Source organism: Euprymna scolopes, chromosome 23, assembly GCF_053919585.1.
Source record: "Euprymna scolopes isolate OS-2025 chromosome 23, ASM5391958v1, whole genome shotgun sequence".
Lineage (NCBI taxonomy): Eukaryota > Metazoa > Mollusca > Cephalopoda > Sepiida > Sepiolidae > Euprymna > Euprymna scolopes.
The window spans coordinates 16,721,069-16,747,672 of NC_136504.1; the positions used below are offsets into that span (position 1 = coordinate 16,721,069).

A 26,604-nucleotide genomic window follows, 5' to 3' on the forward strand; every position below is an offset into this window, starting at 1 on the left:
ACATTTCTTTTTTCTCTTACCTCTTATTTAATTCTTTTGTATTTGAATGATAGACATAATTATATCAGTTTAATATATTTGCTATAACCAACCATGATAAATATTTATCATCCACATGTATCTACCATATTTTACTGTGTACAATACGAATTGATTATAATTTTTAAGGAAGCCTCCATTCAGTCTCAAAACAATCGATACTCCCTCTAAGTGTAGCCGCGCATGTAATTATAATTATGAGACAAGGGTTGAGCAATCCCTAACCACACATCTCCTGAATCGGCACTGCTTGAGTACAGTTGCAAGGAGATGATTGGAAACAATGCCGAGATACATACATCGCCTAGAATTTCCAAATGGTCACCCACAATAATTACTGGCATGATGGAGAGTTTCTTAAGATTCCAGTTTCTTTTTATGTAATACATAAAAATAGTATCTCGTTATCTTTTCCTTGTCAGCTTGTTTAAGCTAGCATCATTGGCAAATTTCTACTCGGTATCTGAACCTTTCATGTTATGAAATCATCATAGACCTTGCGTATTTACTGTATTCATTTCAGTGAATTTCCAATATTTGAGCTAAAAGACTTTAATTATGTAAATTCCTAAAGATTAAATTTTGTTGACATATCAAATATTTTTTGTAATCTTTTTTTTGTTGTTATTGTATTCTATTGAGTGCTTTTATGATCTTGCTTTTCCAAAGAAGTTGTTTTTAAGCCTAGTAAATATTTCTAAAAAAACATATTTGTGTACAATATAACCCTCCTCTTGTCCTTTGGTTAAAATCTTATAAGAAAATGCAAAGGTGAAGGCAGCATGGCCAAAATTCCATGAACTGTTACCTGGTATGACATTGCGGGCTCTATAGGAGTTGTGTCAGGAGTGCCATTCTATATGTCAGCCAATGCTGGATCCTTACCCTGTCTGCTCTCATCCAACGGCAGCACAATGATGAAAGAAAGTAGAAAGTGGATACAGCAGCTACATAACTCTTGCTTCCCTTATTTTGTCCTTTAGTCCTCACATTCATGAGCAATGTTTCTCACAAAGAGGGAACAACTTCTGTTTTCTAAGTCAGAATCTATCCTATCAAACACTTATCATTGGCGTTGGGGATGCACCCGTACTGCCTGGAATAATGAACTATTCCATGACATCACTTCCGTCTTTCGTCTATGACATCACTCCCGGATAACGAGAACCGGTTTACCAAGTCAGTCATAGATGGACATGCAAAGAGTATGGTTGTCACCAACTAGTCCAGAAGTTGAGCAAAGATATTGCTCAATTTACTGTTTTCATGTATTTTCGTTAATACATATTTATTTAATTGTTACTGTGTTCTCCCTCCTGATGGAGATTTACATGCGATTGGGGACCGCTTGTGAATTTGATATTCCCATAATACCTCCTGTGTGGCACAATCATGTTGACACACCGGTTCTTGCCAGATCACTGAAGTTAAGTAACATTAAGTCTGGCCAGTACCAGATGGGTGACCATTTGGGAAGGCTAGGCGCTGTATGTACCTTCTGGGTAGTTTGGGCGTGGGGCCAGCACCCTCACCCTGTAAAAAGAATTCCTCGCTTCAAAAGCATCTACAAAAGAGCTATGGATGGATGGATAATACTTCCCCCTTCGGAGAAAGCTGGTTCAAATTACTTAGGGTGAGTGCCACTGACTTTTTTTTTATTATAATTGGAGATGTGATGCATAAGTATATGTTATGTTGTACTGCCTTCAAGGGGAGCACGGCACTAAATTAACTATATGTTACGTTCCCTTGTGGGGAACTGTCGGTTACTGTACCAGATTAAATATATGTTCCATAGGCACCAGATAACCTATATGTTAGAAAGTGGGTGTTCAACGAGTGTATATAATAAACGGGCGTGTATAATGGTTTTCTTTGTTTCATCTAGTGTTCATAATTCCTTGTGGATGTGTGTGTCGTATGAGTTACATGACATTTACAAAACGGATAAGACAAAGGGGCGGAACACAATTCTGAGTGGTTATGCATCTTTCCAATAAAGAAAACATATCTTTGTTCATCTGTGGGTATTGAGTGACGAATCTGCCAAAAGCTGAAATAAAAATCCATCCCAAGGAATGACCAACAAGCCTCGGCTTGTATTTTCAGACAACTTTTATTCCAAATGTTTTTCCATTGGATGATCGCACGCATCTTAGATTCTGCTTCACCCGGCATAAAGGGCTACAGGCCCTATTGCTAGTAGACTTCCATTCCACGTCCGTTCAGCTCGACCAGTATCACTCCTTGTCCAACTGGCCAACTCTTACTGACTAACTAACTCTGTATATATCTAACTATTCGTTTTCTATTACGTCATTCAACTCATATCTTTTAACATGTGATGTTTCCTCTACCCCAATCTGTTATTTTGAAACCTATTTGTTTGATTATTTTAGCATTCTTTCTGCCAAGGTTACATTTATGGTACTTTGGTTTATTGTTCTCCAGAAACCGTTCTAAATTCAGAAAACCTATAAACATATTTGTCTTTGTACACAACCTAATTCGGCATACCGATAAATAATAATGTTCTTTATCTAGCATTTAACTTTTAATAATAATAATAGTCGATTTCGGAAATCGATTATCAGCAAAGTAAGTGGAATTTAGAAGCTGGGGTAAACATTTCAGAGAAAATGAAATAGAGTTGGAAGGAAAAGATTTTAAAAATTAGCTTATTTTGAGAAATGATTATTTTTAGCAAAATTACGCACAGCCAACTTATTTGAAGATTAAGGTGTGTTTCTGGAATGCGCATAATAATTTTAACTGCATCGTTTTATATTCTTATGCTTTCAAAAATGAAAGAGCACAGCTAGCGGCATTTCTGAATCCTGAACAAATGACATTGAAATATCTTTTTTTTTCAGCTGGGGAAATTGTTTTTTTCTTTTGAACTTTGCATTTTGGCATTTTTATTAGAAATAAGAAAAATAATGCTCTTCTTTTGATTCGTTAAAGTTGTTGGAGCCAACATTGGAAGCATGCAGATGCACAATTGATGAAGCTTTGGCTGAACGAGATGCCTTTTTGAAGACATTCTGTGAATATATTCTTACGGATATCAATCATTTGAAGAAAGAAGTACAGGAAATTAGGCAGGAAGCTATGGTAATTGATCTTACCATTTTTTATTTATTTTTATTTTATTTATTTTTTATTTTCCAAACTTAAAAAATGTATGTTAGGGAGAGTGAAGAGTGAGCCTTGATAATTTTTGTTTCCCTTATTTCGTCTTTTACTCCTCACTTGACCAATGTTTCTGACAAAGGGGGAAGAATTGATGTTTTCTGTGTCAGAATCTATTCCATATAATACTTATAGTTGGCTAATTTATTTTTACCTTGAAGTAGTATTATTTTAGCTTCTTACATCAAGTGGCTTTATGCTTTGTCTAGAGCGATTTCTGTTTTTATAAATGGGTGATTCTTTAAACACTTTCCTTTGCACTCCTATAAAATCTTTTCTGAAATTTGATATTTGATTCTCTTGGTCAGATTTTGACAAAACTGTAAGATACCAGTTTTACGAACGAAATACTAAGTTGGTAAAAAATACGTCTGCCATGTTAGAATAGTGATTTACTATGCAAAATTTATCAAAGCTAAAACAAAACTATCATTGTCCATGATCTTGGCAAGTGCTCAGCTGAGCTTCAATCTATGGTCCCCCCTCGCCAAACTTTCATTAAAAACACTCGTCTAGCCAAAACCACTATCAATAATTTCCCACACTCTTTATCTGTGCCTAAACCTAAACATAGATTGCATGAACAAAGCTTATTTCCGATTGCCTGCTTTCCAGCTGACTACAATCTGATTGTCTTCAAGTCAAACGGAAACAAGTTCTTGATGAACCGTCCCCCTAAGTAATCCAATTTACAAAATTCCGACTACTTATGTTTACTACGCTATAATCACATTGACTAATGTATACCCATTAACCCTTATCCTCGAGTGGCCTCCGGGCGTTGATAAGTGGTGATTCTGTATAAAAAAAAAATCTTTTAAAAAGACCATCATCTTTGCATTGAATAATTCTTGTCAGGCTTCTTCAGCTTCATTAACAGACTCAAATTGGCGACTGATATGTCCCTTGAATATGACATATTCGTTTGAAATAGCTGAGTGGTATCTGCTACATTTTCGAGTAATAATCTAGCAAGTTGCTTTACTGATTAAGTTTTTGTGATCGGAGCTAGCATTTTTTAATGTGAGGCTTCGGCATACATTTCAATATCTCTCAGTATGTATGGCTTAACCAGCCAATCATATTCTTGTAAGAAGGAAGAAACAGATAGACTCATGTTCATTGCATCAGTGATGCAGTAAGAAAGACCAGCAACAAGATTAAAGAAATTCTGCCGCATCCACCTTATAGTCTAGATGTTGCTCCATCTAACTGCGATCTATTCCAATCAATGCAACACATTTTTTGACAATGATGGTTTTTATTTTAAAGAATAGTTGTTGTTTTTAATAAATTTTTATATAATATGAACCATTATTTTTTCACAGCGTACAAATATTTTTTATAATCGAATGCAAAATGGTATTGCTATTAAATAACGAATTTCTAAAATAAATGAGGATAAACTGTAAACTGTGGGTCTCTTTGGACTAGTGGGCCGGCTCCAAGTTCTGCGACCACACCTAGTGTCTGCTAGTGACCACCTGATTGCACCAGAGCATCACCACACTCTTCAGCATATCCAGGTACACTTTGGTGTTGACTTTAAAGCCGACTTCAAAGATGTGAGGTGGCATAAAGTGTCCCTCTCTTGAAACCACACCAAAGACCATAACTGTGACCAGAAACTTCGTTGAGCTGTGCTCTCAAGCATTGAACTGAACGGATTTGCATTTTAAGAGTGTTCACAATGGTCATGTTGTCATAACTTAGATCGTTAGAGACCGTGAATTGTATAGCGGTGCATCTCTGACCTCGCTCGTTGAACATTGTGTCACTTTCAGAAATGATAGACGGCTCCTGTCGCTCTTGGGATTTGTACACAGCTGACCAACTAGTAGATGGTCTGCAAAAAAAAAAAACAAAAGCGGTTTTCATCCAACGGATATTGAATCATGTCGTCTTTTCTATCGTTTTACCCTGTAATGTTGTTATTTTTATTTATATTTTTTAAAGTTTGTTATTATATTTTATGTTTTCTTTTCTGTTGATTACAATCTACAGAACCCCAAAATTTTGGACATTGAAAGTGATAAGGTGAAAATCAAACAACTTCTAACGAGCTTAATAACATCAGCAGATGCACTAAAAGAAACTTCCCTTCAATATCAGAACTATCAGATACAGTTTCAGGTAAAACATATTTTTTGTTGCTTGTGAAATTCAAGTGCCTTTTGTGAACTTTGTTGAAAAAGAAACAGCAATGTATTGTTATCATTTCAAATTGAATCTCATGTTTGTCATTTGTACCTAAATAACTTTGAATAATGAAAACAAAAAGTAAAGTATTAACGCTTAATTATGATATTTTAATTTCTCCAGATTTTGTGTATATTTTTATAGAGTCAGGATTTCAAAAGTAAAAAAAAAGTATTTGGGTGCCATCAGTTAGAATCGAAACCGAAACCTGTAGCATTCAAAGCTGGTGACATTAACACTGTACCACCGTGATACACATAGGAACTGATTAAAAATTAAAAATAAATTAAGATGAATGTACATTCACGACTTTTTCAATTTGACCCATTTTTGACCCTTTAAAAACTATTTTAACAATCCAGCTGAGAGACATCATGGAGGTGTAGTAATCCTTTCCATCTCTCTTGGACCTATAAGGCACATCCTTGGTTGGAGGTTAGGATATGTGGGAGTGGGAGGCAACAGGTAGTAAGTGATTATGAATTCTTGTCGTAACGTTGTCAGCTGATTACAGATCTCCCACCTTTCACGATCATCATAATTATATCGTATGAATCCGAAGATTCTATTGTAGGCATCGGTTTCCCGATATTTCCTAGTCAAAATTTTTTCTAGAAAAACATATAGGACTACAGAAGAAACCATGTGAAGGTGTTGTCAACATTCTAAATGAAAGTGAATTTTGTGAAACGAATTGGATTCGAACTTGGAACACCCAATTCGTCAATCAGTGTCGTTAGCCACCAAGCTACCGTCACCTTCCACTTTCCATGGTGTCAGATGAGTTCTCCTCTCTTGGGAGTACCAAAGTAGATCTCAATAACACTCAATTGCAGGCTCTTTCTACCGACAGGACCAACACATAGGGGTAGCTGCTTCTTTTAAATAAACATGCACAAATATTTATAAACTACTTTACCCACATATACATATAATGGTGGTGGTGGTGGTGGTGATACTATTCACAACAAACATAAAGTTTGTTAGTCCGTATTGTTAACCACTTAGCTACCGCCACCTCCCTAATGCCGATGCTACATAACTATCTACAAATCTTTGGCATAGTTGTTTGCAAATTCAAGCACACAAAACGCTTCTTTTTTTTTTTTTTTTTTTTTTTTGGTTGAGTGAATGCCATTACTGGATCTGAAAAGAAATGAAAAAAATCAATAGCCATACAAAAAAAAAAAACTTAATGCATTTAGCTTTAAAATGGCGCCACTTTCATCTTACTCTCAATCATAGTTAATCAGATATGAGGACTTGAAATGTGACCAAGACTTTTGGAACATTCTGTGTATTTTGTATGAATTTAAATAGATTTCCTTTTTTATATATGAAAATGCTGACAGACGTTCTAGAGGATGATGAGCAGAGGCGAGCAAGTTTTTCATAATCATCTTATTTTTTTTCATCATTTCACAGGTTGAAGTGGCAGAATTTGATGAACTTGCAGAACTCTTGTCTGAGCTTCAACTCAAGCAGCAGTTATGGACATCCCTAGATGAATATGGTCAAATGGTGGAGACCTGGGCTACCGTAAGTAATTATTACAAACAAAAATAATAATTTCTATACTTATAAAATTTCGTCATCATCAAACTAACCCTTAACCCTAATCGGCAGTTTGGTTCAAAAACTGTATCAGTACAAAAAAGTCCTTTATTATGCTTTATAATCTTTAATAGAAATCACAATTTATCGAAAAAAAAAAATTGGAAAAAACAATTATTGATTTTCTATGTTAAAATTAAATAGATTGTTATAAAAAAAAAACATCCAACGAATTTATTTACTCTCATTATTTTTTTGGTTCCACCGATAAAGGCCGGATTGAAACTCATAATTCACTCCCGTTCGTCCTTTCATCAGTTTGTTTGTTCACACTTTTCTCAATCATCAATAATCACGCCTTGGATTTTTTAAAAATTTTGCAATGGTGAAAGTAAATTTTTGCCAGAATGGATTTTTTTTCTCTTGAAAAATTCCTTCGTTTTGAATTTGACATTAGTTCGTTACGATTTGGCTTTTTCTTGTTGTTTACATATTCCTACATTGGCAAAAGTCGATTTTATATCATTTAAAAACTATATCAGAATACAACATTCTTATAATAGATTCTATGGCAAATTCCCCGAAATCAAACGCCAGGATTGAATAATAAACATTGAATTTCTCATAAATTCTTATAGAAAAGTTTGGTTTAATCTTCTTATAAAAAGAAATGTCAAACATCATCTTTGCTATTTATGGACATCCGGTACAAATGAAGACCCTATGATATTATTGTAAAACTGCTTAATACAACCATTGAATGCTTGTAAACCTCTCTTGAGAAAATAGCCTGATCTTGGTATAGGGCTTTGATTCGAATTTCATCGCCAGACAGAGGGAAACACCACAAATCTAGTAAGATTTTATAAGTTCTTGACTATTGATGAGATTTCTACAAATATTTATGATTGCAGAAACCTTTTGAAAGTCTCAACCATGAAGAAATTCTCAGGACAACCAACAAATATGGAAACATTTGCAATACAATGCAGAATATTTTGCCTCCAAATAATATTGTTCCCGTTTTGAAAGAAAAAGTTGAAGAGATGAAAGAAAAGGTAAGTTTCTGAGGCTGCAGTTATATTTATCCTTTTCCTCATCTTTTATTGTTTTGTGTTCAGCAACTGTGGTGATGATACGAAGAGAAAATGTCAAAGCATACACGATAGAAATAAGTAAAGGTGTTCATGACTGATTTTGTGTGGATGAAATGTCGAAGCAGTATATATATATATATATATATATATATATATATATATATATATATATATATATATATATTCTTATGAGAATGATCATCAGTCATTGACAAAATAACAAACAAAACAACATCAGTCATCAACAAAACAACAAAAATTGTGACTTGTTTTCAAAATAACAATTTTAAATAAAAAAATGCTAAACAATTTTTGTTTTTACAAAAGATGTTGATATTTTCATTGTTTCTTACCAAAAATGAATTCTGAATTCATAGTTGGTTCAAAAATACGCATATTTTATTTTTGTAACGGTGGAAATATTCAATTATTATGTACTAAACTGCTTTGACATATTTTTTTTTTACTCTTTTCACCCAAAGAAAGGCATACTGCTACTATTTTGGATCGTATTTAACAGGGAACTGTGGGGAGTTTAGCAGCGAGATGTTTGTACACATTACATTTAAACTCCTGCAGATTAGTACAGTCAGGGAAGTAGGAAACAAGGAGGGAATTCCAAAGTCAAGTCGTTCAAGGGAAGAAACTATTGTATTAGGTTTTCCGGCATCTAAGGAGCTCAACAGTGAAGGGGTAGAAATTTGCTACTTGTCGTGTTGGTCACGAGTATGTACATCAAGTGCTATCAGAGCACATTGCATTCTAAAACAGGCATAGGAATGTGACATAGCAGCAATGAGACAGAAGTTGGAGCTTAACTGACAGTGTGGGACCTATTATGTCTAACAAGGGACATTGAGGAGTTGAGCAGCAGGATGTTTGTTCACATTACATTTAAACTTCTGCAGTTTAGTACAGCCAGGGAAGGATGTAATAAGGAAGAAATTCCAAAGTCTAGCAGTTTGAAGAAAGAAACTATTAGAGTAGAAGGCTTTCAAGCACATAGGGACCTCAACAATGAAGGGGTTGGAATTTGCTGCTTGTTAGGTTAGTTCGGGAATATGTACGTCGAGGAGGCACAAGTGGGATGAGTTCATCAGAGCACATTCTATTAAAGTACAGGAATGCAACATTGCAATGATGGGACAGAGGCTGGAGCTTGGCTGACAGTGCGAGACTTATTAGATTTGAAACTGTTTTTGGACCTTGTCTAAGTGAAAGAGACTAGTGGTTGATGCACCAGCCCAAATATGGCAATAATACATGCATGGGTGGATTGTGACTTTGTAAAGATAGAGGATGCTCTTTTGTGTGAGTAATTTTCTAGCACGGTAGAGGGAACCCACCTTCTTTTCAGCAGCTTTAGCAATATCTTTAATATATTTGTCCCAATTGATCTTGTCTGTGAATGCTTGAAAGATGGGTTTTCAAATAGGGTGTTATTTGTGATGGCAATCGTTGGTTGAGAAAATCTTTTGTAGTTATTAAAAGAAAGAAGCTCAGTTTTAGTAGCATTAAATGTTACCAACCATTTACGGTCCGATTCCACTACAGACTGAAGGTTGTTTTCTAGGGTGTCTGCCATTGCCTTGGATTTATGTACATTCCTTTTTTCATCATATCTATTAAATAGCTTGGTGCCATCAGCAAATATACTCATCTCAAATACAATTTTATCAAGTAGGTCATTTATGAATATTAGGAATAATAAAAGTCCAAGGATCAACCTCTAGAGCACACCTGTATTAATAGCATGTTGTTTAGGCATACGGCCATTGAAGACAACCTGGATATTTCTCTTGTCTAAAAATAATCTGATTATATTGAGTATTCGTCCAGAAATACTGTAGGATTTAATTTTCGTCAGAAGCCTTTCATGCCAGACTTTGTCAAAGACTTTGTATATATCAAGAGCTACAGCTTTAGATTCCCCTGCCTTATCCAGTGCATCAAGGCCAGAGGTTCAGAGGAAATATATATACAGAGTGCGTCTGGTATTTGAGAACATATATTTCCTTTTTAAAAATAATCAAAAAGACAAGCAAAAACATCGGTATTACAAAATGTCACTTTATTGTACATAAACTAAAATATTATTTTTAATTTTATTAAAAAAAAATCGCCTCAGCATCAATTACAGCTTCTATTCGAGACTTAAACCGTTGGTCCTCGTCGATATCCTGCATTGCTTCGACTATGGATGCTTTCAGAGAATCTTTAGTGTTATGAGGATGTTTATTAACATCTCAACAACGCCCCACACATAATAATCCTACGGATTTAGGTCTGGAGAGCTTGGAGACCACAAATTGGGGGTAATGTGATCATGGAAATTCTCTGCTAACCATTCTTATGTCTTCTGAGCCTTATGTGCCGGTACAGAGTCTTGTTGAAAGATGTAGGGCCTTCCATTTCTTACTCTATCAATCCAAGGCTTCACAACAGTACTCAGGACTTCAATGTAAGCAGCAGAATTTATTTTTATTCCTTGTGGAAAGAAATTTGGTGGCATCACATGTCCCTCATTGCTAACCCCCAAAACCATAACAGTTGCTGGAAATTTTGTGTGCATGACTCTTGCAACTTCAGAAAGGTCCCCACATGGCCATCTGTCATTTCTTAGGTTTACCTTTTGGTCAAAATTTTTTCTGTCTGAAAAAAACCCAAAGAATGTGTTGCTTAGCAGGATGTTTCAGTTTGCTTAAAAGCCTCTTGGATCTTATCAACCGATTTTCTTTGGTGGTCTCGGAGATAAACTGGCCTCTCTTAATCACATATGACTTGTATCGAAGATTTTCATGACAAGTCCTACGAATTGTGGCTTCTGAGACATTAAGATCTTTTGCAATTGACCTCATTGATTTTTGAGGGCTCTCATCAATGATGTTCTGAACTCTTTGAACAAATTCAGGTGTTCTTATGCTGTCAGAGCGTTGTTGATGCTTTTTGCGTTTAGCAACTGAAGAAATTGGGCCATTTTTGTCCTCTAATTCTTTGCGAACTTTAAAGACAAACGATCGGGCAACTTTTAGAAATTGTGCAATTTGCAAATCACTGTGTTCTGCCATTACTGCAACTATCACAGCCTGTCTTTTCATTTCCTGAGTTATATTAATATCTGCCATAATTAATTTTCTGAAAGAAACAAGGTAAAAGCTTAAGTAATAGATAAAAGAGATGAAATAAATGATGTTCTCAAATACCAGACACATCCTGTATATATAAAAATGAATACGAAAAGTATAAAAGTTTATAACTTTTCATTATTCGTTTTTTATTGGTGACGTGCAGGAATAAAAAATATTATTATGAAGAAAATTACAAAAACTTTTTTTACAAGTATATAATTTTCGACTGATCCCTCAGTCTTCATCCGATATATATTAAAATCAGCACAGTTGAATCAGACAAGTCTCGAGCCTAGTGCACTGCCACTGAGCTCATCCTCCTCACTTCTAAATATACTGGATTTTTAATAGTTTGTTATATAGACCCCAGGTTCGGTTTTTGCATCGCTGATGCAAACTGGTTCACGGGCACCAAAATATGTTTATGTTATATTTAGGGGTTTCATTAAAAGAGAGAGTCTTAGAGAGAGAGTAAGAGTCTTATTACAGTGTTTGTCGTTGAGAGAGTTTTATTAAGAGGGATGTTAAAAGACTCAGAGAGAGAGATATTGTTCATGTTATGAGAGATTGTTCATGTTATTACGATTCTTATATATTAAATGTTCATTCCTTAGACGTGTAGAAGAAGAAAGCTCTTAGAGTGAAGGAGATAGTGTTCAGACAGTCTTAGTGTAGATATGATGTAGATTCACATTGTGGATACGAGATGTCGAGACGTGTATGTAATGACATTTTATAACATAAATATATAATACAATTTTCACTTTACCTTTTTGTAAGAATCATAAGACAAGACGACGTTTTATAAAAACACATATGAGTTTATACTTCACACGACCGGCCGTGGTTTCCTCATCAAGAATTCAAAGCTTCACATTTTAGTTTCAAAGTGATCGTCTCGCTTCCTAGACGTTCGAATTCCCAGACCCTCTCTGAGTTTCTCACTGACTGTCTCTCTGACCAACTAACTAACCAACTTTCACTTCCTATATTGAGAAATCCATGCATGTCCGGCCTCGTGAGCAAAATTCACGTGTCACCAACATGCGCGACTTTGACCGTTTCCCGAACATTATGATTTCCCAATAACCTATTTTTTCTTTGATGTTTTTACAAAGGAATTCAACCTACATATCTAATTTATTTAACCAATATTTTATTATCCACATTCTTTTAACAATTGAATAGTTTATTTATTATTTATTTCATCCGAATTAACAATTTACTGGACATTCCATTTAAACCTATTGTTCTTTAAAACTTATGTCCAGGGTTCGATTTCTGCTTTCTCTTATTTTCATTTTAACTAATCTCTCTATTTTTATACTTACATGAAAAGGGGACAGCCCTTATCATGTAATAAGTTGTCATTTATTTTACTTTTGCCTGCGGTACTGTTTTGAATGGATACCTTAATGCTAATTGAAAATAAATTTTCCCAATCCCATGTGGTTCCCCTAAATAGGGAGCGGAATAGGATTGCAAATTGCATTGTTATGATGACTGAACTTATGCGTTCGTAACCTGAATGTTTCATCTCTCTGGTGCAGATATTGATGGTGTGAGACTAATAAAGCAACCTGTCATGAATGTGCATCAGAAGCAGAGATGCCTCATTGAATTCCTTGATGCAAAAAAAAAAAATTAACTGATCAAAATTCACCAACACCTGTTGAACGGTTATAACGTCGATGCAGTTATTGTCAGCACATTTAAGAGATAGTTTCATAAATATTTCAATAGAGATGTGAGTGATAAAGCGCATTCTGGACGCCCATGCACAGCCATCGCCCAGAAAACATTTTATTATTAATTAATTGATTAGGAAATTGGGTAGGCAGAAAAAATGGTGTAAATGGTTATGAAAGATATAATTTTAGGTAGTTCGGTAGAGGCAGATAGCTGGAAAATTGCCCCTGTGGTACTAGTATTCAGGAAATCTAGTGTTATGTTTCCCCTCTTTGGAAAAAGGGTACGACTATGAATATCTCCAGTATGAAATAATCCTTATACACTGTGAAATTTACTTTATGTAGGAAAACCAAAGAAACATCTTTGGAAATGGGGTACGATTATGAATATCTCGAGTATCAAATAATCCTTGTACACTGTAAGAGGGGAGATATAACATATGAGAAATATATAAAGAAATTTAAAATAATACAATGGAAGTCTGGAATCGAGTCTCCACTTGCTATTATTTCAGATCATTTGAAATCATATTAGCAAGTTTTAGTCTGCCCTCCATCAAGGCCAGAGGTTTTAGGGGAAATATATATATATATATATATATATATATATATATATATATATATATATAGAGAGAGAGAGAGAGAGAGAGAGAGAGATATATATATATATATATAGATATAGATATATATATATAGATATATATATATATAACTACTTCATTTACTCACATAAATTTAATATATGAAAGTATAGATTTATGCGTAGACTTTAAGTATTTACTTCAAAAGTGCTCAATACGTAGGTAGAGCTAGTTAGTAATTTATAAAATATATATGGCGATTAAGCTACACTGAATATTCTGCGTTTCATCCACTATAGGATTCGTCAGGCTTATGCGCATAAGCCTGACGAATCCTATAGTGGATGAAACGCAGAATATTCAGTGTAGCTTAATCGCCATATATATTTTATAAATTACTATATATATATATATATATATATATATATATATATATGAAGATTCCCGGAAGGATGAAACACTAGTGTCTGTAGGTATTTAATTATTATAGTAAATCTATAATATAAGGCTGAATGTCTGTGTGTGTGTGTGTGTGTGTGTGTGTGTGTGTGTGTGTGTGTGTGTGTGGTCACGAATAGGCTCCTATATGGTTGACTATTATAGAAAACTGGTCACATATAATGATAGAAGATATATCGAGACACAGGAATGGGTATGTTTGATCTGGCATAATGATGATTCATTAAAATTGTGGGGTCGGCATACTCGCCTGATCCACAATGTATGGAAATAAAAAATGTACAAATTAAAAAAAAACGTTTACAAGTGTTTTTGATATAGATGTACATAATAATACTTTGATAAGTATGTTTTAACTTAAATAGGGATGGTATAATAAAATTGTGGAGGTCTGCGTTCACGCCTGGTCTCCATAGAATGGAAATAGGCACAAACTTTAATAAAGACTTTTCATATCTATCTGCGCAAGTATACTTTGATAATTATGTTTCAGTTTGAAGAAATATGGTATAATAAAATTATGGGGTGTTCGTTCGCACCTGACCTCCATAGAGTGGAAATATGTCACAAAGTTTAACAAGTTTTTTTAATATAGATCTACAGAATATTGTGATAAGTGTTTCAATGTGAACGGGTATGGTATAATAAATTATGCGGTTTATCTATTTTATTTTTACTTTCATCATATTTTGCTTTGGTTTTGATACCCCCAAATTCGAAGCTATCTCTTCACAAGCCTTCCTTTTCATAACCTATCATACTTTCATAAATCAGAGTTTATTTTCTGTAGGCTGTTTTTGAACCCAGTCAACGACGGGTACTTTTGCTGGTAATTATATATATATATATATATATATATATATATATATATATATATATATATATATATATATAGTAATTTATAAAATATATATGGCGATTAAGCTACACTGAATATTCTGCGTTTCATCCAACTATAGGATTCGTCAGGCTTATGCGCGAATTCTGTCGTTGCTTCTTGTTTTTATACATGTTGGGGATTACTAGTTGGCCAATCAGCTTTCTAGTATCCACCGCGCCCCTTCCTACCAGCCAATGGGCATGCATTTTATCAAACAAAGGATCTGTTTTAGAGCTAGGTTAGTGGTTTTAGGTGGCCGTTCTGCTTCTTTTTTTTTTTTTTTATATATATATACATATAAATATACCTATGTGTACACAATAATGCACATATATATACATATATATATATATATATATATATATATATATATATATATATATATACACACACATATGCGTGTGATCGTCTATGTATATTCATGTTTATTTAATTTATTTATTTGTTTGTTTTTGTATTGTTATTGTTAGTTTTAAAGCTATTTTGTATCGCTATCCTAGAGTAAGTTTTATTTTGTGAACACAGTTGTTTGCTATTTCCCGCCTACAGTTTAATAGATTTTGAGGTTCTTTAAAGTACAGGATAGAAAATTTTTCATGGAGGCATAATTTACATGGGTCGTCTAAATGTCTGCATGTGGTAGCTTGTCTTATTATTTTCCATTCGATTACCGGCGAATGTCCGCTTTCTTTGAGTTCCCAGTATTTATTCGCTAGTGTTGTTTTTATACGGTGTTTTTTATTTTTGAATGTGCTTTTGTGATCATAGTATCGGGTTTTGAAATCTAAGGAAGTCATGCCTATGTAATATTTTTTGTTATTCGGGTTTTCTTTTGCAAATATTGTTGCTTGATAGACTACGCTTTTTGTTAGACATTTGTTTTGGACTGGGCAAAGTGTGCGGTGTCTACAATTGCATTTATCTTGTTCGTTATTAGTATTTTTATTTATGGTATGGTTGTACTTGTCCGGGGTTGGTTTGTTATTATTATTATTATTATTATTATTATTATTATTATTGTTATTGTTATTATTATTATTATTATTATTATTATTATTATTATTATTATTATTATTATTATTTCTGCTAGTGTTGTTTTTATTTCTGTCCTGGTGTCTACTTTTTTTATTGTTTATTTTGTTGTTGTTGTTTACATTGTTTTCATTTAGTATTTTGTTATTATGTGCCTTAATTATCATCTCTAAATTTTCGCAACAACTGTAAGATAACTTCAAGGTATTTTTATTGAAGATTTTGTGTAAGGGGTTGGTTGCGGGAAAGTGTTTTTCAATAAGATCTAGAAATTTCTTGCCAAGTTTTGTTTTTAACATTTGATTGTATGGGGCCATATACCAAATTATAGTTCTTTTTCTTCTGTTTTTAATTTTATCTACCTACGTATTGAGCACTTTTGAAGTAAATACTTAAAGTTTACGCATAAATCTATACTTTCGTATAGTAAATTTATGTGAATAAATGAAATAGTTATATATATATATATATATATATATATATATATATATATTAGTATATTTAGGCAGCATTTTTTCTTTTATGCAGGTTTCATTAAATAGCACAGATAACTCTTGCTTGTTTTTCTTGTAATCCTCCTTTTCTCTTTGTCGGACCATTTTCCGAAATGTTTTTTCCGAGTGAAAAAAGGAATTTCCCATAATTGCGAACGTTTTCAACCTCCATTGGTCATTCTCAGGCGAGTAGTAAAAAATAAAAAATGAAATTGAAAAATGAAAGTAGCGAGATGAAATGAAAAGACGATTAAAAGATGATTAAAAGGCGATTAAAATCGCTTAAAATCATTAAAATACTCAAAAGCACTTGAGAGTGCCCTCCGTTTCGTTTTGAGTCTGGTTAATCGTTGGTTTTTTAATGTGGATTAATAATGCCTCAAAGATCGGGAGGCGCACCTCGCAATATGAGACAGTTAAATGATCGTGTTATTTATTAATATGTCTCCAAACTCATTTTTAGGGGTGTGGTGTGCTATGAGATGCTGATAGATTGAGCTATTCGGGGAAGACAGGTGACATGTTAAACGACGGGAGATGCTGGTTCGAGTCATGCCAATGTACGAATTATTTTTGGAGACGCATTCTCCTATGGAACATTTAAAGATGTACACGGCATTTCTAGTTTTCAGCATACTGCCATCGGATGTAGGGTTATTTTTTATTAATAATTGGCTAGTTTTAAATTTTTTGTAATAAATAATAAATCTTATTTTAGAGGTTTTTTTTTTCTGTGGTTACAACATGTTTGTGTATAATATCTTTTATCATTTTTTCTTCTAATTTGTAATTCCCATGCATCTGGTTACATATATATGTATATGTATAGGTATATATATATGTCAATGTTATTATCGCTGCTATCGTGATTATTATTATTCTTATTATTAATGGTAGTTAAAAAGTGTCTAATCTGCTGGTCAACTATGTAGTTTGGGAAGCCGTTATTAATTAATGTTTGTTTTACGTTCGAAAGTGATTTATAGAATATTTCGTTAGTGGAGGAATTACGTTTAGTTCTGTACATGAGATTTTTTACGACAGCTATTTTGTATATATCAGGGCATTCCCTTTTGTAATTAAGAAGACATGATTCCTTACTGGTAGGTTTTTTGTATTGGTGAGTAGTAACTTTATCGGTGTCGAACTTCTTTTTTCACTCGGAAAAAACGTTTGGAAAATGGTCCGACAAAGAGAAAAGGAGGATTACAAGAAAAATAACTATATATATATATATATATATATATATATATATATATATATATATATATATATATATATATATATACCTAACATCCCACGCTATCCCAAATATTAGCAGATTTAAGGTCTATGATAACTGTGTAAGAAGAATACTGTTGTGTGGCAGCGAGTGTTGAGCACTCACCCAGGCTTCACTTCTTGTCATTGCTGAGAACATTCATCTTCTTGGGCAGCCATTACCATCCTCTCTTAATTAAACCTTGCTTCTCTATACATTCATGGGATAGTTCAACCAGAAAATACTTGGGATGATGTTGGTTGGCCCATTCTTACATCTATGTTTGTTCGTGTGTAGGTACAGTTGCGTTTTATTTTTATTGTTTGCATAACATAAAACGAATATAAAACTGAATAGACATTGGTAATCGTTATATTAACTTGATTGTTTTGATGTAGAATCTTATTATTATTGATTATTATTGATGTTATTATTGATGACGATTGATTTTGTTTATAATATTCAGCTGCCAATGATCAATCAACTGCATAATCCAGCTCTGAGACCTCGCCATTGGGATCAAGTCCAGAAAGTTCTTAATCTTGTTATAAACCCAGAGGAACCATTTACTCTTCAAACACTTGCCGAATTAGATGCCTTTTCACACCTGGAAGAAGTTCAAGCTATATCTGCACAAGCGAGTTCTGAACACAGTCTGGAACTCATTCTTAAAAAAGTAACTTGATTTTTTTTTTTGTACTATTTTTTCCTGTGTTGGTTAATGTAGCTTTTTAAGTTGTTCACTTTAAAAAATTAATCAGGAAAACAATTAATCAACTCAATTTTTATTCGCGTGCAGGTGTTTAAGCTATGATTAATTCTTTGGTCGCGACACATTATATTTTATTCAAACAGATGTTCGTATGTCAGAGTTTAGTCTTTGTTATATAAACAAAAACAATTGAACAAGTAGCATCTAAGGTTTTTATTTACTTGCCTCTCCACGAGGGCAGAGTTAGACACAAGATCGGTTTTTAATGTGAGGAAAATAAGGCACTCTGGATATGAACAAAACTTAAAATTGTCTCAGTCATGAAGTATTTTTTTTTAATTATTGAGCCATATTTATTTTGCTTTATCACCTCAAACAGGTTTTGGTAAGCACTTTACTGTAATGTTCATTTTGAGTCGCCAACGACCAAATTAGTGAATATGGGTCAGAAAAAAGGCGTTGTTTTGTTTTTGTTTTTTGGAGGGTTTGTTGTTTTTTTTATTCAAGAAAAAATATTCTTTCAATGGTACTGGAAAATGTTTGAAAAGGAAAATTATGTCAATAACTCATTACCAGTGTGATTACTCTCTCTCTCTCTCTCTCTCTCTCTCTCTCTCTCTCTCTCTCTCTCTCTCTCTCTCTCTCTCTCTTTATATATACTGAAGTTGTTGCGCATGAATGAGAGAGAGAGATGTAGAAAGTGGAAAAAGTGTATTAAATTATTATTTCTCTGTTCCTCTCTCTCTCTCTCTCACTCTCTCTCTCTCTCTCTCTATCTATCTATCTATCTATCTCTCTATCTATATCTATCTCTCTCTCTCTATATATATATATATATATCGCTCTCTCTCTCTCTTTCTCTCTCTCTCTCTCTCTCTCTCTTTACCTCTCTTTCATTTTTATATTGATGCTATTGATGCAGTTGCCAAAGTTTGCACATTAATGGAAGATAGAAATATATTTAAACGTGGATACAAAAGTAATAAAACTGAAGAAGTATTATGATTACTATCTCTCTCTCTCTCTCTCTCTCTCCCTCTCTCTCTCTCTCTATCTCTCTCTCTCTCTATCTATCTATCTATCTATCTATCTATCTTGAACGCACGCTTTCTTTTTATATTGAAATATTTGCTGAATTTTGTCCATGAATGAAAGAGAAAGAGAAAGAGAGAGGGGTGCAACAGGTGGAAGACTTGTATTGAAATATAATTCAACTAAAGATGTGTTAAGCAAGGACAATGAGTGAAGAAAGAGAAAAAGAGACATAGAAAAAAAAGAGAAGTTTTAAAAGAAGTTTGTCTATATTTACTTTGAACTTCTTATAAAATGATTTGTGATAATATGTAAATATTTAACAAATGACTACTTTTGTATAATCATCCTGTTTTGTAAATGAATTAAACTTCCTATGGATATAATTTTAATAACCTTTAACTTTTTTTTTTTTCAGGTGGAGGATTCTTGGAAGACGACTGATTTTGTTATACTTCCATTCAAAGATCAAGATGATGTTTACATCTTAGGTGGAACAGATGAAGTTCAACAAATCCTTGATGATAGCATCATCAATATTAGCACGGTGGCAAGTTCCCGCTATGTTGCTCCGATGAAACCACGAGTGGAAGAATGGCAGATGCGTTTAGAACTTTTCAGTAAAACTTTGGTGAGAGTCATTGATGAAAATCATTTTTTTTTTGCGGGGGGGGGAGTTACCACTTATCAAGGCCCGAAGGCCACTCGAGGACAAAGATTAATGAATGTAAGGTGGTAGAATAGTAATCGTTAATGGTGTAAATTGGGTAGAATTTGATTATTCATGAGGACGGCTCAACAAGAATTTGTGTACATTGAACTTGAAGGCTACTATGTTGTATTCAACCGGGAAGCAGGCCAGTGGAACAGTTTTCCACAGGCGGGCAGTTCTGGGAAAAAAGCTTTGTTCATGGAATCTGTGTTTAGATTTAGGCACACATAGGGAATAGGGGAGATCGTATATAGTGGTTGTAGCTAATCGAGTATTTTTGTGAAAATTTGGCAAGGGGAACCATAAATTGGAGTTCAGTCGAGCACTTGCCATGAAAATAATGATAGAGCAGATATAGGCTCGCAACGTCTCTTCTATGGAGAAAGAGGTTGCAGGGAAGAGAAAACGGCATCACCTATTAGGTTTTCAAGCCAGTTTTGAAATCTATCAAGGCTGGATAAGGCGTACCGAGCAGCCCCTGCCCAGATGTGGCAACCGTACTCCATTTTAGGGTGTATCTGACTCTTATACATCGGCAGTGAGATACCTTCTGAAGCGGTAGAGTGATCCAACCACTTTTCCAGCGATCTTGACAAATTTTTATTTTTGTTCCTATCCAGAGTGCTCCTTTTTAGGGAGATAGATTTTGCCCACATTAAAAACCGACCTTGTGTCTAACTCTGCCCTCGTGGGGAGGCAAGTAAATAGGAACAAATTATAAATCCTCATTTTTAAATTCTGACGCATAATTCGATCCAATATCACTTGGTAAATTTTAATTCTTTTAACTCACTGACATTCATGTTAAGAAAAATATAAAAGTTTAATCAATTTTGATCATTGTTTTCTTAATTTGTTTATTTACATATCTGATTCATCACTTGCTTCTCTAGGATACGTGGCTGCTGTGTCAAAAGATGTGGCTTTATTTAGAGACCATCTTTACAGCTCCTGATATTAACCGTCAGCTGCCGAATGAGGGCAAATTATTCCGCAAAGTAGATAGTAGCTACAAGACGATCATGAGACAAGTCTATGCTCGGCCTCGGGCTTTGAGAGCTTGTCTGCAACCAGGTAAGTGATACTATTCCCAACCGTTTTCACGTATGAATTTAAACTTGCATTTCACTGGAGATATATCATGTGCTCTTAATTAAGTTACTGTTTTCTTGCCTTAATTAAAGTGAAATTATATTTTAGTTTTTTGGGGTTTTGTTTTTTTTTTCATTCAAAGTTAATTAAATTTTGCCAACTCGCTGTAATCGCAAGATTCAGTTCATGCTGAAAAATATCTTATATCGTGAGACGTTCAATAAAATCTAATTTTACTTTTAACTATTAACCTGAAGTGCCAAAGAAATAGAGACGCCAATGCATTTTCACTTTCTGTTATATATTTAAGAATGTTCTTTTTCCTGTAACCTCAGAAACATTTCGAAGTTGGTCACCTAAAGTGTGTTTATGTATTTGAACAGTATTTAAACATCACCCAGAGTCGGCACATGCAAAAGTTTGGGCTATGTTTTCAACTGAATAATGTATATATATTAGTCTGTAGTATATTAAATAGTTATAATAAAGGGAGATAATAAAAGAAGTCTTTAATACCGTATACATTGAAGAGGTATAGCAAAGAATAGGTAATTAAACCAGCACTAACACCATTATACAGCATAATCATACTCTTTGATGAACTCATCACACTTGTGCCCCATCGACCTACATACCTCCGACAAACATGTTTAGCAACAAAATCACACTCCTTCACTGTAGAGGTCCCTAGATGAGGGAAAGCATTCTACTCTAATAGTTTCTTACCTCAGACTGCTAGACTTTGGAATTCCCTTCCTGTTACCTGCTTTCTTGATTGTATTGGCATGCAGATATTTAAATGTAATGTAAATCAACATTTCGCTCAACTCTCCTAAATATGGTCCCAAATAGTAACCACTTACGTCCAAGTGGCAATATGCCTTGTTTGGGGTGAACATCAGTAAAATCGTGTTTACGCACTGGTTCTTGTTAAATCACCAAAGTTGAGCTTAGCCAATATCAAATTAAGTGAACTTTTTAGAAATAATACATGCTGTATGTCATTTGCTTATAGACCGCTTTTGAATTTGATATTACCTGTAAACTTCTTCCTTTGGAAGAAGCCAGCATAGTCTGCTCAGGTCTAATATGATGCAAAGTGTTACTGGTCCAGTGTTCAAGCCATTATCACCCTAAGAAACTCATATGTCTAAGTAATTTATAGATATTAAAAGTGAATACTACCTGCATTAATTCAATCCATAGTAAAGGAAGTGAAGAAAAAAATATGTTATTGCTATACATCTTACCAATTTTTATGACTTCAGGTTTAAATGAACAGATACAGCAGGGATTGGAATACACCCTACTAAAGCCTGATTGTCACAGCTGGTCAATTTCAAAAATGCAATCTGGACGAGAGGACACTTTAGAAGAATGATATGCAATAAAGTTCTGTTTTAAACTTGGAAAAAAATACCACAGAAACGTATGGAATGCTTTAGACTGCTTTTGGACCATCTTGCATGAATCGAGCATCAGTTTTCGAGTGGCATAAGAGATTCAAGGAAGGCAAGGAATCTGTGAGGGATGATGAGAGGTGTAAGAGGAGTAAGGAAGTCAGAACACAAGAGTTGATTGGCCAAATAAAGAATTTCATGGACAAGGACCGTCGTGTGTCTATAGAAACAATAAGTGCACAGTTTGATGTCAATGTGGGGAACTGTACACACAATTATTTGCGAGAAACTGAAGATGCAGAAGGTATGTGCTACGTTTGTGCCAAGGGTGCTTGGAGAAGATCAGAAAGAAAGACATTGTCATGATAGCAGGGAGATGGTCGAGTTGATTAATTCAGATCCTGCAATCTTTGATGCTCTGGTGTCCTGCAATGATAGCTGAATCTACTGTTATGATCCAGAGACTAAGACACAGAGTTCCCAATGGAAGCATGCTGACTCTCCCAGACTCAAGAAGTCCAGACAGAGCAAATCTATCCAGAAATTTATGATGATCATTTTTTCTTTTTCACAGAACAGGCATAATCTATATGCACTGGGTCCCCACTGGACAGACAGTCAACAAAGAATATTATGTTAAGGTTTTAAGATAGTTCAGGAAGGGATTCTGTCGGAAAAGGCTAACATTCTTCAAATCGGGTTAGTAGCATTTCCACCATGACAATGCACCAGTCCACAACTGCATCCTATTTGACCAAGATTTTTTTTTTTTACATGGTAGTCACCAATTATCACGGCCCGGAAGCCACTCAGGGATAAGGTTTATTGTGTGTACAGTAAACACTGGGATAATATCGTAGTAAATGTTAGTAATGGAGATTTGATAAAGTGTCTTACTTAAGGGGGCGGTTTATCAGGACATCAAAACAGTTCCTCACCCTCCCCATAATCCAGACTTTGCTCCTTGTGAATTTTTGGTTATTCTCTAAGCTCAAGAAAAACCTTAGAAGCTGTTATCATGAGATAATTGAGGCGATGAAAGAGGCTGTTAAGAGGGTCACTGACGCACTCACACAAAATGACATCCATGGGGTCTTCCAGAAGTTGTTGGAGTGGTACAACAAGTGCATTGCAGCCGGAGGAGATCACTTCAGAGGGGACTAAAGTTTCATGTGTGTACTATTAATAAAAGTGCCCACACGAAAAAAATCTGGAAACTTATTTAAGGCACCTCAGAAACTAAAAGACAGTGAACATAAATTGATAACAGTTTATACCAAGGGTGAACTGAATAAACGATTCCATCCAAAATTCTCAACTATTATAAAATGTATTGTGAAGACCAGTCATCATAACGATTATGAGATAAGTCTGAATAATGTAAACGAAAGATTGACTTCAAAATTTGTGTGTACAAACATTTCACTTGACTGCATATTTTCTTTATATGCACAATGTTCTACTTTTATAGAATGTCAGTTGTGCCTAATAGACAGTGCCCGGAAGTGTTTTTACATACAATTTTGTTTTGCTTATCTTTTTCTTTTTTTTTATTTAAAGTATACCATATTTTGCCAAGATATTTTTGTTTCAATTAAAGAGACGTAACTTTGTATGAGCGAATATAGAGTTATATCCCTTTTTTAAGATTTTTTGTATTTATTTGAAAATAATTCTGAGCCGGACAAAGTATTTTCGGGAAGGAATTAAATCAAATTACCTTTTGTTCTTCTTTACAACAATCTGCAATAACCCACAAGAAAAATTGATTTTGTAGAAAGAAAGCTATTGATGACTAAGAAACGATAAAGTGAATGATATTATACATATATAATTGTATTTTATGAATTTTGATATGAAATGTTTATTAGAAAATTGACTTTATATCTTGAAGTAAAAAATTGAATTTTGTTTTATGTCATATGATTTCAGGCTTACTAGACACATTCAAAAATAATAATAACTCCTTGGATTTCATTCATAAACGTCTGGAGACATATTTGGAACTGAAAAGATTGAGTTTCCCAAGGTTTGTTAAAAAAAAAACATAACCTAATATTTATACACGATGAGACAGTTCAATGTCCTGATTTTAAATGAACCCTATCCCAAAATTATAAACGGATATGAATTAAACAATTTTTTGTAACTAGTTATACCTATTCTGAGTTGCAAGAAAGTCCTTTTAGTTTTTAACTTTTATTTGTTTTCACATTTACAACTTAAGGTAGACAACTCCTATTATAATCTTCACTTTAAAATGAGTTATCCTTTTGCTTTCTTTTTACTTTTAGATGATTATTTAAAAAAAAGGGGGGTTCATATTAACAGTCGGCTGAGCTGGGCTTAGTAATTTCAAAATAAATTATAGCTCAGCACATTATTATATTTTCAACTAGCGGTGGTACCCGGCGTTACCCGGGTGTGGTGCGGTGTGGGGTTGGGGGCGAGGTTAAATCAAAACAAAATGGAAAATAAAGAATAAGCAAACGTAATGATCCTGTTTAAATATTATAAGTTTTTTTTTTAATCGGAAAAACAAAAACAAAAAAACAGCGAACGTGAATAAAGAATAAGCGAACGAAAAAGAAATGGCATAAATAGAAAGATAGAAAAAAAAACGAAAAATGGCATAAATAACCCTGTTTCAATATTAAAAATTTTAAAATCGAAAAAAAAAATCTGATATCTAGGCTCGAACGGACAATCTTAAGATAACGACGCTGCCACTATGTCGACTGGTCTATGATCGCATGAGCGAAGTTAGGTCGGTTTTTTTTATATTTAAACTAATTCAAGAAAGAACTTTTTTGCGCATGCACGTTGGGCTAAATTGTTATGAAGGAACGATTTTTTGCTACCCCTCCCTGTAGAAAAGTGCCCAGTTGAGGGTGAAGGAATCAATGTTTTTAGACAATTTTTCTATATTTGTCATCCGAGGGGTCGAGCTTCAAAACGATACCGATTTCGTGAAAATCCGTCGCCTCTATGGAAAGTTTAAGGCAGATATACAAACATACATACATACATACATACATACATTTAAACAGATTTTTGCCCTTTCTATTATAAATAACACAGTACAACGATAACAAATAAAAATTGGCCAGTCAGAAGCGAAGTTTGATTTGTCAACTTAAATGCTATTCGGGTCTGACTTTGAAAATCCAACAAGATAACTTTATATATTAGATGATAAATCGAATGTGTTTATTTATATCAATAGTATTGGTGTAATTACTGATAATATTTTACAACTACTTGATATTTAGGATTCATTTGATTAATGTCATCATCATATTGTATGAATCCGAAGATTCTGTTGTTCACATCGGTTTACTAGATATTTTTCTACTCAGAATTTTTCCTAAAAAGATATCGGGAAGGGGTCACGTGAAGGTTGCCAACATGCTAAATTAAAACGATTTTTGTGGAATGAACTGGATTCTAACTTGGGACAACCTGGTCGTCAGTCCATGTTGCTAACCACTAGATCACTGCCACCCCCCCCACCACCACCACACACACACACACACATTTGATGACATTAATTAATGAAAATATCATAAGCTTACAGTAACAATCTACTTGTTTATGGAAAAAGTTTGTGATTAACTATAAAATCTGAGAACTCATTACTAATGAGTCTTTGCTATATTGCATTTTTATTTTTAGAAAGCTGTATTACTGAATTTAGTTATTATTGCTTTAACTTAACATTTAAGTGTTGTTCATTCAGATAACAAAAATACTGTTAATATAAAAAATATGTCATAAATCTTATGAATTCGTTGTATGCATATATATATATATATATATATATATATATATATATATATATATGGAAAAAGATGAATACCTGGAAAAAGTTTCCATCATATAACTTTTTGATGCAAGTACGATTAATTTCATATTTGTAGTTTCCTTTAATGCATTAACCTGCAAAATTTATTGCATATTTTTCAAACCTCTTTCTTCTGATGAGGAGAATTGCATTTTTTGAAACTCCCTAGATTAAGGTTTTTCTTGTTTATTTGTACTCCTTGTGG

At 33.8% G+C, this 26,604-nt stretch overlaps 1 protein-coding gene across 1 annotated transcript in view; it reads left to right on the plus strand.

Moving 5' to 3' along the window:
• Positions 1-26,604, plus strand: part of LOC145245776 (dynein axonemal heavy chain 6-like) — a 265,159-nt gene that overhangs the window by 3,371 nt on the left and 235,184 nt on the right. The window contains exons 3-10 of the mRNA XM_080107390.1: positions 3,004-3,153; positions 5,236-5,364; positions 6,856-6,969; positions 7,899-8,042; positions 18,074-18,283; positions 19,770-19,982; positions 20,957-21,137; positions 24,488-24,584. Coding sequence (XP_079963516.1) covers positions 3,004-3,153; positions 5,236-5,364; positions 6,856-6,969; positions 7,899-8,042; positions 18,074-18,283; positions 19,770-19,982; positions 20,957-21,137; positions 24,488-24,584 — 1,238 coding nt within the window. The remainder of the gene's footprint in view (positions 1-3,003; positions 3,154-5,235; positions 5,365-6,855; positions 6,970-7,898; positions 8,043-18,073; positions 18,284-19,769; positions 19,983-20,956; positions 21,138-24,487; positions 24,585-26,604) is intronic.